Raw genomic sequence first — 16,582 nt, 5'->3', positions numbered from 1 at the left:
TATATGGATGGAAACAGTGGAGCTCTTCTCTTGAGTTGGAGGAAATGAAGAACTTATGCAACAAAATGCAAAGGAGAGGTTTATGTAACTGAGAGTGTGATTTTTATTCATCCTCAGTTGCCACAGATATAAATAATGAAATCATTATGCATGTGACTCCCAGCTATGAATGTTAAATCTGTGTAAAGTTTGAGTATTTGTTGTCTGAGTGACAAATGTCTCTACCCTTTTCTATTCATGGATTGCACAACGAAGTGACTCAGATTGTCCAGCAAAGTGCTCCATGCCTGAAGGAATTTTCTTGGTTTATATGTAAGCTAATTGATTAAATCACCTCTTTGACAAGCCCAGTAGTATTGGTTAACTAAAGTACTGGTTAACTGCATAAGGAAGCAGAAGAAATGGAAAGTATTGACTGCAAGGACCAGATGCTATATATTTGCACTATATATGCATACCATAGTATATATAAATGATAATATGAATGCTATAGAATTTTGGGGTTTCTATAGCCTGAGCAATTTCACCACAGATGGGCCTAGACAGTTGTTTTCCATCTCTTCTTCCTAGCAATGGTACATACATTTCTTTCTTTCACAATACAGATCTGGCTATGAGTATCAGTGCTGTGGCACTACTGGATCTGCACTGGGTTTTCCTCTCAGGTGCATCTGAAAAGCCAGTGCTGAAATGCCTCAAAGGCAGTATGTCACCCCATGATCAGCATCCCAAGCACTTGAGCACCCCTCCCAACACTCTACACTACCCTCTGCTTATCCCTTAAATGAAATTTAACCTGAAACACCCAAAATAGTTTGGGACATGATTACTGAAGAGGCCACTCCCTGTGTGAGTGATACTGCTGAAGGTGGCAGCAATTGGCTCTACCCAGCCTCACAGATCTTCCCTTTAAAAGAAGCAGTTGTGGCTACAGCCCTAGCCTTGTGGTCTGGTACAGCAAGTCTTCTCTTCAGCCTTTGGAGGAGAGGTATGGTAACCAATATGTTGTGATTACTCTTTGTTGTGGAGTGGTATTGCTGGGAAAAGCTACCTGTGGCTAAATCTGGCTTAATTTTGAGATTTTAAAATCCTAAGAGCTCTACATGTGTTGAAGACACATTTCCTTCCAGTACTTTGTTTTCATTCTCCACATGAAATTATAGAATGAATTTGTGTCAGCTAAGAAGAAAATCTTAGTCTTGCTAAGAGGCAAAGGCGTTCTGTGGGATTGCTTGAAATTTACACTAAAAGTAAGTCAATGTTATCTCATAAATGTGTAGTTTGCTTAAATCATGACCATGACTGTTGTGAGTGAACGCAGAGGGCTTCTCAAAGTTCTGGCTAAGATATTAATAAAGGGTGCCTGAAGTGGAGCTTTCTATGCCTGTGACTAAATGAGCTGATCAGCTTTTCCAAAGTGCTAAGGCCCAGTAACAACTGCTGAATTACCAAGAGGCACTGAGAGCTCTGTACATTTGGGGGCTGGGGGGGGGAAAGCTACTTATTTCACTAACCAGAGGAAAATACAACAAAATTAGAGACTGAAAATTCAAAGCCATTTCCCTTTCAGCAGAATTTGTCCAGAAGGATGTAGCCCAAGTGCTTTCTCTACTCCCTAGGACAGCAAATAGGCTGACTTTTCTCCTCTACCCCAGGGAGCTCCATTTCTCCAACAGGCTGTGCAGAACAGGTCCTCTCTTCCGTGGCTGTGGAGCTTTTCACTCTTTCCATTCTGGAGGGAAAGCTGATGTCAGAACAGCTCACTGCAGGAAGGGAAAAGGCAGTACGGCCACCACATGACATAGAATGAACTTCTACTATCATTATAAATATTTATTAGCAGGTCCTGTGAAAAACAAGGAAGATGGTGAAGATCTGCTGTTATCTCCTCTTCTTAAGTTTGCTTAGTGGGCAACTCAGTACCAACCCTGGAGTCAAAGTGAGGATCACTCGGAAGGGTTTGGAATATGGTATGTATGATGTTTTCAGAACCTGGTGGTGGTATTGCATTCAGTTCTTGCTTGACAGACATCTTGGGAAACAACAGCAGTGGAAGGAAATTACCTGACCACAGGCTATAAAGAAAAGGCAAGCATAAGAGCACAATATAGCAGATCCAGTAAGCTACTTGACAGCATTGTACATCATATTGAGGTTCATTTGATTTCAGAAATGGAATCAGGAGTTTCAACTCTTGCCATGACTAGAAATGAGATCTGAAATAACACTGTGGGATCACAAATTAGATATCCCCTTTGTGACTCTGTGCTCATACTGTCTCCTGTGCTAGAAGCATGTAACTACAAACTATACCAAAGGCAGCTGAACTGATCATTGTCTTTCTATAAGCCAAGGAGATTGGGCTGGAAATCCTGAAGCAGAATATGGTGAAGGAGCATTTTCCTGATTTGAGTGGCTATGAGAAATATGGGCTTGGTAATGTCAAATACAATATCTCAAGGTAAGTATTCTCTCCAGGGGCAATTTGTGTTTGACTTGAAATTTGAATTTTCTTTTGTGTTCACCCTTACTTGTGAAATGCAAACTTCTCCTTTTCTTCTCTCCCTCTTATCTTCCTCACCCTCTAGGATACACATCACTGCTGTTGAATTCCCCAGTGCCTCCATCTCCCTCATACCGGGGACTGGGATAAAACTGGTGATTGGAAATGCTTCTCTAACCATCGACATGAACTGGAACATAAGGACCTGGATATTGTATGTACTGCTTCACGTGTTCTGGGATTTTTCTTGTTGGAAATTATGAAGATAAAAATGCAGAGTTTAGTTTTCCTTGTAACCTCTTCATGGAAAAGGTGCTCTTTAACAGCTTGTAGCAGTAACCTAGGAGTACAAACTGGTCTTTCTCAACAGGGCTGCTGTCCCCTGAGCACTAATAAAGAGCCTATGGCTGAGAAGCCCTTCTGTGAAGAGTAAGGGATTGATGCAGTAGCAGAGTGATTCATTGTCCAGCCTGCCAGCTAATGACATGTTAGAAAAACTGTAGTATGATACATCACAATCCAGTATAATAAACCCTCCCAGTGCAGCTACACTGCTAGAAACCCTGTGCTATGCCTTCAAGAGACACAGTTCAAAAGCTGATGGAAAATGGACAAGAAAATTACAATGTCTTTAGAGCAATCCCATAGTTTCCTAGTCCCAGAAGAAACCACTCTCCTCTTCCTCAAAGCTCATGTTACCTGCATTGCTAAACTGACTGAATTACAGCAGTCTCTGATCTTCACTTGTGGCCTACAGACACCCTTTTAGGCTTTTCATAGCAAGCTATGAACAACATCATCCAAAATAGCACAGCTTCACCATATTGGACCTAGTCTTGAGCATGGGCTGCCAAACCCCTAGGAGAGGTGGGAAGGAGGGCACAGAGCCCATTGGGGCATTCCATATCCTGACACAGGTTTGCATTGACCCTTATCATACCTACAGGCTAGATCCCAGTACAGCTCTCTTGCCCCATCTTGTATCAGGAATATTCCAGTTCCCACTGCAGTGGGCACAGGTCTAGAAAACAGAACAAAATATTTTCCAATAGTGAATTATCTGCTTTCCCAAATCCATAATTTTCCAAAACTCCTATCTGGAAATCTATGTGGAACACTTATTCTTTGCAGGCATATTAGAATCTGTTTTCATTATGAACAATGAAGTAAAAAGTATTCAGATCAACAACTTCAGTGAACAGAAACGAGTCTGTTTAAGAATTAATGCTTTGAACATTCCTTAAAAATAAGGGGGGGCTCAGTTATTTATTTTTACTTTATGCAGCAAAGACAGTGGAAGAAGCACAGTTTACATTTCAAAGGTGTTTGTTACTGCAATCTTTTCAACAACCCTGGATAATACAGGTCATGCATCAGTATCACTTACCAGCTGCCGGACAACTTCTGGTGACATAGACATCAAGTTGAATGGAAAAAGTGGGTAAGTGGATGAGATCTGTGCATATTCTGGGACAAAAGAACTGTCAATGAATGACATAGAGATAAGTTCACAAAATAGGACACCCAGAACTGCTTTTAGGCATCTATAGGCACCACAACTGAGCATCAGTGCCCCAGAGTGGCTGGAGAGCAGCCAGGCAGAGAGGGACCTGGGGGTGCTGGTTGATGGTAGGCTGAACATGAGCCTGCAGTGTGCCCAGGTGGCCAGGAGGGCCAATGGCATCCTGGCCTGCATTAAGAACAGTGTGGCCAGCAGGAGCAGGGAGGTCATTCTGCCCCTGTACACTGCACTGGTTAGGCCACACCTCAAGTACTGCGTCCAGTTCTGGGCCCCTCAGTTTAGGAAGGAGGTTGACTTGCTGGAACGAGTCCAGAGAAGGGCAACAAAGTTGGTGAGGGGCTTGGAACACAAGCCCTATGAGGAGAGGCTGAGGGAGCTGGGGCTGCTTATCCTGGAGAGGAGGAGACTCAGGGGTGACCTTATTGCCCTCTACAACTACCTGAAGGGGGGTTGTAAACAGGCAGAGGTTGGTCTCTTCTCCCAGGCAGCCAGCACCAGAACAAGAGGACACAGTCTCAGGCTGCGCCAGGGGAAGTTCAGGCTGGAGGTCAGGAGGAAGTTTTACACAGAGAGAGTGATTGCCCATTGGAATGGGCTGCCCAGGGAGGTGGTGGAGTCGCCGTCACTGGAGGTGTTCAGGAGGAGACTTGACAGGGTGCTTGGTTACATGGGTTAGTTAATTAGGTGGTGTTGGATGATAGGTTGGACACGATGATCTTAGAGGTCTCTTCCAACCTGGTTTATTCTATTCTATCTAGACTCCCTCTTTAATTCAAACCACTCCAGTGTTTAAACTGGCCAAATTTGACCACTTCATATTCTTGCGCACTGTAACTTGAGGATAAAGTCAGCATCAAACAATCCCTTCAGCACTTGAGGATAAAGTCAGCATCAAACAATCCCTTCAGCACTCAGTCTTCCCAAATACTGCTCTAATATTCAGCTCTAGGTAGAAGTGCTTATACCGTGCTTCAAGTGCTCCTAATCACAGTGCTATAAAAACTGAACAACAGAACCCAGATGCATTTCTGGTTACAACTTTGTATAGCATCGTTTCGTTGTTTTCTTGTATTTCTCTCACTGTCTGGAAACAACTCTGGCTTTGGGCTGATTTGTTTGATTGTTTTTTTACTTATCCAATAAGTTCCTAACTCAGAGACTGCTAATTTATTCTGTGTTTGTACATACATGATGGTAATAATATGAAGAATTCCATATTCATGAAGTCTAATCTACCACAGATAATTGCTTAGATGCCTAGTGGTAAAATTAGCTCCTTTTAAATGGTGTCTCTCTGATAGTAGTTGCATTTCAGAAAGCTCCCTTGTGCATTAGAATATCACACTCAGAGGCCATTAAAGTCATGTTCTGCACAGATATCTTATTTCCTGTTAATGACTGTAGTAGTTGACCCATGAATTGCTTTATTCCTTGCCTCTAGCTTCCTGCATAACTTCTTTATCAAGTATCTGAAGAAACCCATTCACAGGAGCTTGGTCACGAATGTAAGCGTTTCAAATTGTGTAGGGGAGGGGTTTAAAGAGTATGATTTTCACAAGTTAGTGCTGTAAACTTGGGAAAAGAAGAACTAGAAAAATAATATTCTATTATTCAGTCCTATTCTGGTCTGATCAACACAGTCAGCATTCTGCCAGCCAGAAGCACTTCCACATAAAGTGCCAAGATCAAAGGCAAGATACTGAGTAGTCCACAGCTAGGTTCAACCAAGGCAGCAGCAAGGCTGAAAAATGTAGTCATTTCCCTATGCCAGTGCAGAATGCCTCTCATTGTGTCCCTGAAAGCATCCTGGGTTTGGGGTTATTTTTATACTCAGGAGATAAAACACGTATTTAGTGATGCACAGAAACATTGTAGTACATCACCTGAGAGTATCACATATTTAAGCTTCATCATATGAAAGGGGTGAGGAGTTCTGAGAACCTGTCGAAGGCCTCTGCGAGGGGACAGAGCTTGAGATGGCTGTGATTCTGCCCCAGGACTGGTATCTCTCCTTTGAGACCAATGTGAGCTCTCTCTCACCTTTTTGTGCTGTTAAGGCTGTGGTTTTGTCACCCCCATCTGGCTGTCCTTGACAACTGCTCACTTTGCTGTCTAAAAACAGTTCTGACCTAGGATGTGCTTACATTGCACCAAGTAGGAACCTTGGGGAGCCAGTTAGCTAAAGCAAGGTTAAGTTAGGCATTTTCAAAAACATGCTGTAACATGTGTCACATGAGCAGAAAGGTTTGCTAGCACACAGGAAAGAGGTGCTTGCAGGTCTATGCTAATCAGGCCATAACTTGAACCTTCTTTTATGCAGTCATGTCCCAACATCAGATCTGGGATCCAGCTGATCAATGAAGACCTCCAAGCACTGAATGGTGAGTCATTAGTGATATCTTTTTGTTATGCTTTCTCCTCTTTGGTGAAATTCTGCAGCTTTCTTAACAGCAGCTGCTCAGCAAAACCTCCATGAGCAGTATCAGACCCTCTGATCTGTTACCTTGCTTACTTGACCACAGCTAAATAAGGAGTGTAGTACTTGGACAGAAAAGGCTATTTCCAAGAAGTCAAGAACTTGGGAGCTATTTTCAACTTGCAAATGTGGCGGTGTGCGTTTCTGTTGTCTGAAACACCACTTAGAGGACACACAACATTGATGCTAAGACAATTTTCCCTTCTTTCTCATGCTCTGAGTCCTCCTGCACACACAGCAATTTACAAGCTGAAGCCTGCTCTCCTAGCCTGCCTGGAAATTTAAGTAAACCTTGCTTATCTACCAGACTTGTCAAAGGCATAATGAAAAGCTCCTCTGTAAATAAACTTCTCACTTTTAACCATTTTGGGTTAGGTTTGCAGGTGTCTGAGACACCCAAAGTGTCGGACAGATACCATGTGCAATGCACAAGTACCTAAGCGGATCAGACTCCAACCTTTCTGGGAAAGTATTTGCAAGCTAGAGGCACTCTGAATGCTCTCAGAACTGCTTGACAAAAAAATCCAAACACCTCCTTATACCCCAGAGCATTGGTGTGGCCATTTCCTTTAGGTTTTTGGGTTTTGGTTGGTTTTGTGTGTGTGTGTTTGTTTGGGGGTTGGTTTGGGTTGGGTTTGGTTTGAGTTTGTTAGACCACAATGGAAAAGACACCAGGCAAACTAAAGAAGGTGCTTTAAAGCAAGTGCCAGTAGAAACATCTAGCCTTAGGTCAGAGTGTATGTCAGGAGGTCCCTGGTTGCATTATGCTTTGGAATAATCTGTGTCATTTTCTTTCAGGAACTTAGTTTTAGGTACACAAAAAAAAATCTTTCTGTGCTTTTTGTAACGTTGGTATTTTGCCTTATCAATCACCCTTACAGTCCTGATGCCAATTGATGATTTGGCCAATGTAGACTACTCCTTAAATAGCTTTCCAGCAGTCTTCCGACCATTCATTGACCTGGACTTAAAGGTAATTAATTTCCTGCAGAGCTATGTGGGGTTTATTATTTCTACAATGAGCATGGTTGCTGTTTGGGACATTGAGACAACAGATATTTCAAAGCACTATTGCATTTCTTACTGTAATAATTTTTAACAATCCTGTTGTAAAATTAATTATTTAAAGGCCACATCTTTTTTCATTTAATTGCTGTTGAGTTCTAGCAAATAGAAAGTAATAAAAGCTGAGTAAGTAAGTTAGAAGAACAAAAGAGGAAGGGAAAGGAGACATATAAGGTATTCAACTTCATATTTCTCTGGCTGTTGATTAGTGTCTGGGACTTCTTTGTTCAGTCAGTCAGGGGAAGATTTCTACACATTGCACTAACTAGATGAGGCTGCTGTTAGATGACAGAGCAAGACTATAAAAGCAAGAATTAAGCCTCTGGCACTGAGTGGGAAGACAGAAGACCCTTAAAGCATGGGAGCATAAGGAGTGCTGCTGAGTTTGAAGACCTGAAACTTTCTTTCAAACAAAGGAAGAAGTCTCCTTGTGTATTGAAATTAAAATCAGACTGATTCCTAATTCTAGAATAACTCAGTTGTCATTCTGTGTGAGGTGATTTGGCTGAAGGTAAGAGACAACAGGGAAATGAGAAGCAGGAACACTAAGGCAGGATCAATCTGTACAGTAGACCCTGGTCTCAGCATTCCAGCTTGGCAGCTTCTGTCAAGCTCTTCTGGGTATCGTAGCAAATGGATTATAAGCAAGGATTTGAGGTAGACTAAAGAGGTAATGCCATGCCTGTTTACAAGGCTTGTCTCCCACGTTAAGATGTGTCATGGGGGAACAATACAAGCAAGTGACTGTTAAATCCAGCAGGTGAGGATTGAATGGGAAGGTCATGGGCAAAGCAACTCAGCACTTTATGTTTTTATAGTCTTCAAAAGGCAACAAAAAATTATACATAGATGGGGAGAAGCTGGAAAACAAAGACACTCACAAAAAACCAACCAACATTTCAGATTAAATAGAAAGGGGGAACTAATAAAAGAGATGTCAAAAAAAAATCTTAATCTCCAAGTACATTCCTCACTTCAGATCAGTTTTACCTTTTCATTTCATCTGGATGCACTTGAAAGCACTAGATCTGCAAGCTTTGACTAATATGGGTAGTGTAAAAGACAACATAGGTGGTTTTAGGATTGTCTGATGTAACTCTCTCTCTCATAGACATTCTTTTGACTGCACAAGTTACCAGCTTGGTTCTGAGCAGACTAAGGTGCTGATTCTGACCTAGAAAGACCTCTGGTTTTAAGATCCATCTTATAATTGAGACCACTGGATAGCTCTAAGTGGCAGTTCTCATATTCAAATTCCTACAGATGGGGAAAGGAGAGTTTTTCAATAAGGAGGAGCCTCAGTCATGCTCTTTGTGCAATGTGTAGACATTTGCTTTAGAAGTTTTGTTTTCTAAAGTGGTAAACTGTCTTCAGTATCTGGTCAGCATCTCAAAAGATAGATCTCAGATGTTATCTGTGAAGGTGTCAAATCTCTAGAACTTGTGTTCACTACCTGCTTGAAAGCAGCAGGGCTTCAGATGTGCCACAAAGCCTATGTACTCATTTGTATGCCAAATTAATAGCTTGAACAGGGTAAAGTATAGCAGTATTCATTTTCTGCAGTAATTTTAAAGTGTTTCACTCTCTGACAATCACTTTCAGGGGACAGTCTACCCATCTGGAAACCATACTGACCTTTCCTATGTGGCACCTCCCTTTGTTATCCCAGATCAAAGTGATTCCATGCTCTACCTTGCCTTCTCTGAGCATTTCTTTCAGACCTCCTCATTTGCTTACTACACTGCAGGGGCCTTCAACATCACCATTGCAGAGGAGGTGAGTAGGATGCAGAGGAATGGGGCCAGAGGGGCAAAACATCACATGAGACAGGGCTTTGACCTGCCAGTTGTCAGTACATGGCATGAAACCTTCTAAGTATAAAGCTGCTAAGTGGTTTGTGAAGTCCTAAGATAGTAGATCAGAAACACTAAGGTACTGCTATGCTCTTTTATTACACTCTATACAGATGCTTCAAGCCACAGGCAGGGTGCCTAGTTCCACTGAACAAGGCACCAAACACTGGCAGAAAGGTTATTGTAGACCTGAGGCATAGACTTTTCTGAGATGGGCAAAGGATTCACTCTGCAGAATTTAGCCTCAGCATCCATTTTCTAAGGAGTCCTTATGAGCTGAAAGTACTGTAGGGGCCATGGAAACCAAGCATGTGTCAAAGCACAATACCTGTGGCTTGGAGGCCAGCAGGCTTGGCTAGGATATCTCCAGAAAGTTCAGTAAGTCCAAAAATCTATAGATTTCAGCCCCAATTATAATGATATTAAGCATTTCTTTTCCCAGGAAGTATTTTGGCATATATTGCTGGGAATAATTTTTAAGTATACTGAGTCACTTAAGAATATTTCCAAGGTAACCAAAGATTCATTGAAACTATAATAATGCATTTAGAGAAAGACTGACCATGGAGGTCAAATCTGGTAAAATTATTTGTGTTCTCATATTTGTGTTCTCACCTTTCTCTCTCTCTCTCTCTCTCTCTCTCTCTCTCTCTCTCTCTCTCTCTCTCTCTCTCTCTCTTTTGTTTTGTTTTGGTTGGGGTTTTTGGGTTGTGTTTGGTTTTGGGGGTGTTTTGGTTTGGTTTTTTTTTCTTTTCTTGATGTTTTGTTTTGTTTTTTTCCCTCTCCAGACTTGCAGCTATTTTAATATAAGCACAGAGATATTTGGAAGTATCATTCCTGAGGTGAGTATCATTACTTACACAAACTCTCAGACAACCACCCGGTGTGGGCGTCAGACACCTCACTACTAGTATGTCCTAAAGGTTTGTAGGGTAAACAGGGCTCTTGCACTATAGAAATGGGCACAGGTATACCTCATAACAACAAAGGAGATGGGACTCGTCACCTCCCACCCCAAAATGAGCTGAATGATTTGCAAACTTGGCCCATAATCTTGCACATCAACCTTTACTCTGGGCATTGTGCCCAAGCTACAGCTGTTCCCACCTAAAACCAGCTTTAATCAGGAAAAAGCTTCCAGTCATGAGTCCTGCTTTGAGAGACTTTTGGGAGGGCCTCCACCCAGAAATAACAACTTTCTCCTGTCCAAACCTGCATAATTGTTTTTGCTCCACTGCTGGGCTGTGACTGACTAGCAGAAAGATCTTACCTGAAGACTTAGGAAGGGACTATATTGGGCACATGCAGGAAACATAGCTAACAAATGGGGAGGATATATTACACCTATGGAACAGGCAAGGCAGATGCATATGATTTCCATTTATTTTAGGGAGAGGAGATGAATATAACAGGACAGAGACTTTAAGCACTACCAGGTTTTGCAGACAGAATAACAAACCAAAAATGAGCATAAGAGACCCCTGGCTGTGAATTCTGAGGCTCAATGAAATTGAACTCATGGTCTGAAGAACTTCACATTATTGTTTGCTTCCCAGATGGCATTAAGTTCTCCTTTAGAAACCTAATTGTGCTTCAAGGACAGTCATCATATGATCTTGTCTCTAAGATGCCATGATTGCTGATGCCAATATTACACCTCCTCTGTTCAAAGTAATGAATGTGGGAGGCCTACTCTTGCTCTTCAGGCAAATGGACAGAGTGAGGCTTCTCTGAGGACAGTACAGAGCAAGAAAGGTTTGATCCATCTCATGAGATGGATCAAAATCTCAAAGTGAATGACTCCTGAAATCTTTTATTGTGTGACTTAAATGTCACATTCATGTGTCATTCCTTTCCTGCACTCACAAATGACTATTTAATGTCTCTCAAAGTGATAAAGGAGAAATTCTATTCCTAGAATGGAAGGAACTTTCCACTGCATTGCTGATGTGCCTAAGACTGGTAATTTATCACTACAGAAAAAGTCTACTTCCTGCTTGCTTGAAAGAATGTTAACAGCTGTCCATAACCTAGTCTTAAGGAAATGCTTCCAAATGATTGCTTCATGAATAAGAAAATGCAGTATTCTGATCTGGTTTACAAGAAAAGCCTTTTTCTGTCTGTTTTTTTTCCCCCTCGAATCTTACAGGTAGGAGAATATTCAGTTACACCCTACCCAGTGATGCTGAAACTAATGGCTACTGAAACACCTATCATCAGCTTACAGCAAGATTCCTTCACAGTAGAGATTCAGGGCTCCATGGAGGTGTTTGCTGTTCTGCCAGACTCAACCACCCAGTCCTTGTTCACAATGAATGTGGTAAGTACAACAAACAAGGTGACATTTAACTGGGAGTTAAATGTTTGTGCATTCCTTCTGTTAAAACTCTGTACAAGAAACAAAGTGCCAGGTTTCTAGTACTTAAACATGCAGATTCCTCTTAGTCACAGGTGGTGGCCATGTGGCCTCACATGTGACCTACAGGACATTGCCATGGCAAAAACCATTTTCCTATAGCTGGACAAAAATCCAAACATATAGTGACTCTAACCAGAGTTTTGTTCTCCGGAATGACAGTTCTGCAGGCATGAATCATGCCTCTTGGCAACTTGATAGTTTAACTGAAAATGTCTTTGACTAGGGAAATCTCATTACCCCCATTTCAGCTCTTGTCAGTGCCATTCAGAGCAGACATTTACTGTATGAAGAGTGGCATGTGCCATGGGCTAGGGAGAAAGTTGCATCTCCATGAAACAGCTTCTATACATAACTTGGAAGATAGCATTTCTGTATTTGTGACATACACAGCAAGAGTCCATGGGGGTTTGTCTGGCAACTCATGTTTTCTTTCTTCTGCAGGCAGCCAACACCAGCATCTCTCCAAACATATTTGACCATAAACTGATGGGCTCACTGTGTTTGAATAGGTAACTCAGCATGGGCTGGAAAGAATTTGAAGCCATTTGGGAGCATTAACCCTCCTAACATTAGCAGTTTAAGCACATGATCAGATAATAATAACTTAATGAATGTCTTTCCCTGGTAAGTTCCTATGCATTAGATGCTCTAACCCACTGTATGACTGTACTTGTACAGTTTAGAGGACTCAGAAAGCCTTTCTGGAACAGCTGCCACAGTTCCCAAGGACTGTGGATTGCTGCAGGGCAGTGGCCTCATTGGACTTCTCTGCTCCTGACATTACTTACACCTCTGAGCTAGCTAAATGAAGTGTTCATGGCAGTTATGATGACCATGAATCATTTAAGAGCTTCTCTCATCCTTTTCCAGCTGGCAAGATGCAACTGTTTTCTACCTCACCTGTGCCACTAGCAAGGTGCAAAGGGGCCCATGACTCAAAGAACCTGGATTTCTGCAGTTCCCCTACACTGATATTCTTGCAGCAGAGATTCCCCAGCTAAGGCACAGCAACTCCCAAAGGCCAGAAAGCTGGAAACCAGAGACTTGGGAGTTCAGACATCTAACATATCACATTTTTAGGGAGAGAAGCACTGCATATTAGGACTACACTGGAAATTGAGACATTGGTTCCACAAAAGTCCCTTGGGCAAAGAATATGCAGAGTTTGTCAGGGCAAAAAGACCAGCACATGACTAGAATAACACGTGTTTGCCCTTTCTAGTGACTCATCTTGTTTCCCTTCCTTCCCTCAGGCTCCAGTTCTCCCTAGCCCATTCCAATGTTGGCTTTTTTGAGGTAAGTGGATAGTTTAAGCACATAGGAAATGCAAACCAAGAATATCAGTGATATCAAAGCCAAAGAGTAAGCAGCTAAATTTTATTTGGATTTCTATATAATCATTCCTGGGTGGCTGTTTTCCTGTCTTCTGTCAGCCATCTCTCTGCTGTGGCCTTAAAAGTACATCCTTCAGGGCAAGTTAGCGCTCTGAAAATATGATATTTTGTAGTTTCCCTCACTGGTGTATCATACTTCATCAGTAAGCAGAGAAATCTCTTGAATCCTAACAGTGAAATGCACAGCATCAACCTGAACTGCAGCAGCAGACAGAGCAATGTGCTAAGAGGTGATACAGAGAACGAAGGCAGAGGCACTCCATGTGGTGCACTGGTGCTCATCACATATGCTCAGAATGACAGCATGGAATTGCAGCCAAAATGCTGGTCTCAGCTCGCCTAAGATAGGGTAGTTGTAGCCTTGCAGAGGAAAACCCTACCTCTGCAAAGAGTAATTTAATTCTGAGTATAATCAATGAGGTGTGAGTAGCTAAGGAGAAAGGATTAAAACTGTTCTGGTCTTTGCTATTGTGATAAATGATCTCCCAATTAAAGGAAACAGACTGGTTTTAATGATGTCCAAGCATTAGCACACCCAGTTGCATTTTTACATCTTACTTCTTTTGCATCATTCAGAATGCCTGAGATCCAAAGGTCACTTTCTCTTATGACTCTTCAGGGCCAAATAAGACCTGGAAGTTGAACATGAACCTAGCTCCATCCAGGACTAGGGCATGACAGTTTCTGTTGCTATCAGGAAGGCTAACTGGGTTTTCTTGTCTGTGGCAGATCTCGCTTCTGGAGAACATCCTGTCTTACATTTTACAGACTGAAGTCATTCCGTCAGCTAATGGTAAAGCTGTGTTTCATTGTGTCAGCTGAAAGTTTCCAGCAGAGTGGGCTGTTCTAGGAATTCCACCTGACTTTCTGCTTAAGTTTCCAGTTCCTATTAACTTGAGTGAAAAATGACCATCAGCCAGTAAGCAGTGGAAGGGGGAGACTGATCTGTTAGGGGTGTAACTCTGCCCTCTCACTGACACTGTTCTGTAAAAAGGGCTTGGAAATTCATAACTCATCTGCCCTTGCCTCACTCAAGGTAGCCCTGATGCTTCAGTGAGTTCCTAGTCTACACACCTGCCTGAGGCCACAGTGTGTGAAATGTATTCCCCTTTGTTAGACCAGCACAGGGCTTTTGCCTCTCATGAATTTTCTTTAAGGCCCTGGAGAGAGACACAGCTTTGTCCTAGCTCTCTGTAGTGGGATGAACTTTGTCTTCCTTAAGTAATGGAAACAGGCTCTAACAATGCTAGAGCTGTATTAATCCCTGGGGTCACTAGGAAGAGATCACTGAGTATGTAATGTTCATGTAATGAACATGAAATGCCTTGGTTAGCAACACTCTGGCAGGAGAAAAGCAGCTGTACCTCTTTTCTCCCATTTGTAAATGGGCATCGCATCGACCTCTTGGAGCTGCTTGTGAAGCCTAAGAGGTTAATTTGTGTGAATGACCTCAAAGTCTCTGCATAAACAGGGTTATCCAAGAGCAGGTGTTTATTCTTTCCAGTGTATACCTAAACCATTATGTTTGTCCTGCCTTTTTTTTTTAAGCTAAACTGTCAAAAGGATTCCCTCTTCCCAGCCTGGCCAATGTAACCCTGATGAGACCTCACATTACAATTGCACAGGTGAGATTTTGACACACCCATCAAGTTATTCCTTTGCTCTTTTTTGGCTAGGCATTTATTCCCTTTCTGTCTGTACCAGAAACTTTCTGGATTTGAGTTAGTTAAGCAATAACAAGCTCTTTAAAATTAGTTTCAAATCAGATCTGTAATAATGTTAAGATCCAGTTAGAAACAAATTTATCCTGGGTTTGTTTTTTTTTGAGAAGAAAGGCTAGAACTGCATTAGAGCCAGAACCATGGAGTGATCAAATGCACAGCTTGTTCAGCCTTTAAAGTTGCAATGAACTGTGAAAAGAGGTTTATCAGAGTTTGTAATTCATAGCCCTTCAGTGACTGTTTTTCTCTCCACAGGGGTACATGTTGATTTCTTCTGATATCCACTACAAACGCTAAAGAGGAGAACATTTGTTAAGCACGAACTTCAAATCAGTAATGCTTCTCTGAAGGCTAAAAACTGTCTAGTTCTCCTGAAATGTGTAACCTGGACTCTTGACAAGAGCAATGTCATTCTGGCTGGGCACGAGGGACAATGTGGGGAGGCAAAAAAAGCTGGTGATTCCATTATCAGGTGTAAAATATTAGGCTGTATAATGGTAGTACCAAGCAGACCCAGAAGAGAACATATGACACAGGCTTGGCATTATTTATTCTGGAGTTCAACTGATGCAAAAAATGTTTTTAAGATAAATGCCTTTATTGAAGTACAGTCTTGTCTATACACTTCCAGAAAGCTGCTGCGGTCTCTAAAAAGAAAGAAAAGCACATTTCCAAACCGCTGCTAGGGCAGGCATGCCTGCTGATGTTTCTACTGTAATGACCTTCAATAATTTCCTTCTGAACACGAAGCACTGAGGATGAGGTGAGCCCTCTCCAGAACCAGACTTCAAACTATCCCAGTTGCTCTGGGAACTAAGATCTTAGAAGTGTCTTAACTAAACTTTAAACATAAATCTTAACAAAGATGCAGAAACAGTTCAGAAAGAGACGAAGTGGCACTGTGATTGCTTTGATAGTCACTCTGCCCTATGGCTCTTCAAGTCCTTGTCTGTCATATCTCCTGTTTATCATTGTTCAGTTAGGTTAGATACATTTAACTCCTGTTTCTGTGTAATTCTTACAAGTCTAATCTTCCAATGTTGTCACTATTTCTCTGGATTGAAGTACTTACAGTACTTCTTACTTCATTTTGGTATGTTGTCTCACCTTCTTTGTTTCTCCCCTTTATTAGTTGGCAAATCTGAACAGAGTTCTGCAGTGGGCTATGCCTGTCCTGCAATGCTTAGGTGTTGTTCTTTGGCCGAGCCTAAGCAGGCTCAGGCCTGCCCAGCTGGTAGCAACAGAAGAGAGGATGCTATGTCTTGCTATGTTCTGCTGCTTTTGTGAGGCCCAGACCCCGGAGCAAAGCCCCATCCACCTGGCACGCTGCCCATACCATCGCCATCCCCGTGCCTCTCACTCTTCAACGGGAGCCCTTTTCAAGCCGAGATGCTACAGCAAAAGGCTGTTTTGCTCAGGCTAAGAAATAGAACTGAGGTGCAGGCAGCTTTTGCTTAACTGCTGTAGTTGAGCAAACTTCACCCCTTTACCCGCAGCAGAGCGATACCTAAACACCCTGCAGGCCCAGGCTGTCCTGCCCTGCTGCGGGGGACAAGCACACACACACACACATTCTCCTTTGGCCTCAGGTAGGTGAAAAAACCCTTGTTCCTTTTGCAAAGGCAGACC

General features: G+C 42.3%; 1 protein-coding gene across 1 annotated transcript; it reads left to right on the top strand.

The window, feature by feature from the left end:
• The first annotated feature begins 894 nt into the window (after window positions 1-894).
• BPIFC (BPI fold containing family C) lies at window positions 895-15,755 on the top strand. The gene is made up of 16 exons (XM_068142328.1): window positions 895-988; window positions 1,841-1,970; window positions 2,350-2,461; window positions 2,589-2,717; window positions 3,789-3,944; window positions 5,467-5,530; window positions 6,346-6,406; window positions 7,383-7,474; window positions 9,169-9,342; window positions 10,208-10,261; window positions 11,569-11,739; window positions 12,280-12,347; window positions 13,092-13,134; window positions 13,962-14,025; window positions 14,781-14,857; window positions 15,209-15,755. Exons 2-16 carry the CDS (start codon window positions 1,865-1,867, stop codon window positions 15,248-15,250), a joined length of 1,413 nt encoding a protein of 470 aa, XP_067998429.1. The 5' UTR covers window positions 895-988; window positions 1,841-1,864; the 3' UTR covers window positions 15,251-15,755.
• The last annotated feature ends 827 nt before the right edge of the window (window positions 15,756-16,582 follow it).

This window comes from Melanerpes formicivorus, unplaced genomic scaffold (genome assembly GCF_026170545.1).
Source record: "Melanerpes formicivorus ecotype bairdi unplaced genomic scaffold, bMelFor1.0.p_v2 SCAF_8, whole genome shotgun sequence".
Taxonomy (NCBI): Eukaryota; Metazoa; Chordata; class Aves; order Piciformes; family Picidae; genus Melanerpes; species Melanerpes formicivorus.
The sequence above is the reverse complement of the archived record's forward strand: the minus strand, read 5'-3'. Positions and strand labels throughout refer to the sequence as shown.

Coding starts and splice junctions, on each gene's coding strand:
- BPIFC (XM_068142328.1), top strand. CDS start 1,865: ATGGTGAAGATCTGCTGTTATCTCCTCTTCTTAAGTTTGCTTAGTGGG. Junction 3,945..5,466: donor AAGTTGAATGGAAAAAGTGG/GTAAGTGGATGA, acceptor CCTTGCCTCTAG/CTTCCTGCATAACTTCTTTA. Junction 10,262..11,568: donor TTGGAAGTATCATTCCTGAG/GTGAGTATCATT, acceptor CGAATCTTACAG/GTAGGAGAATATTCAGTTAC.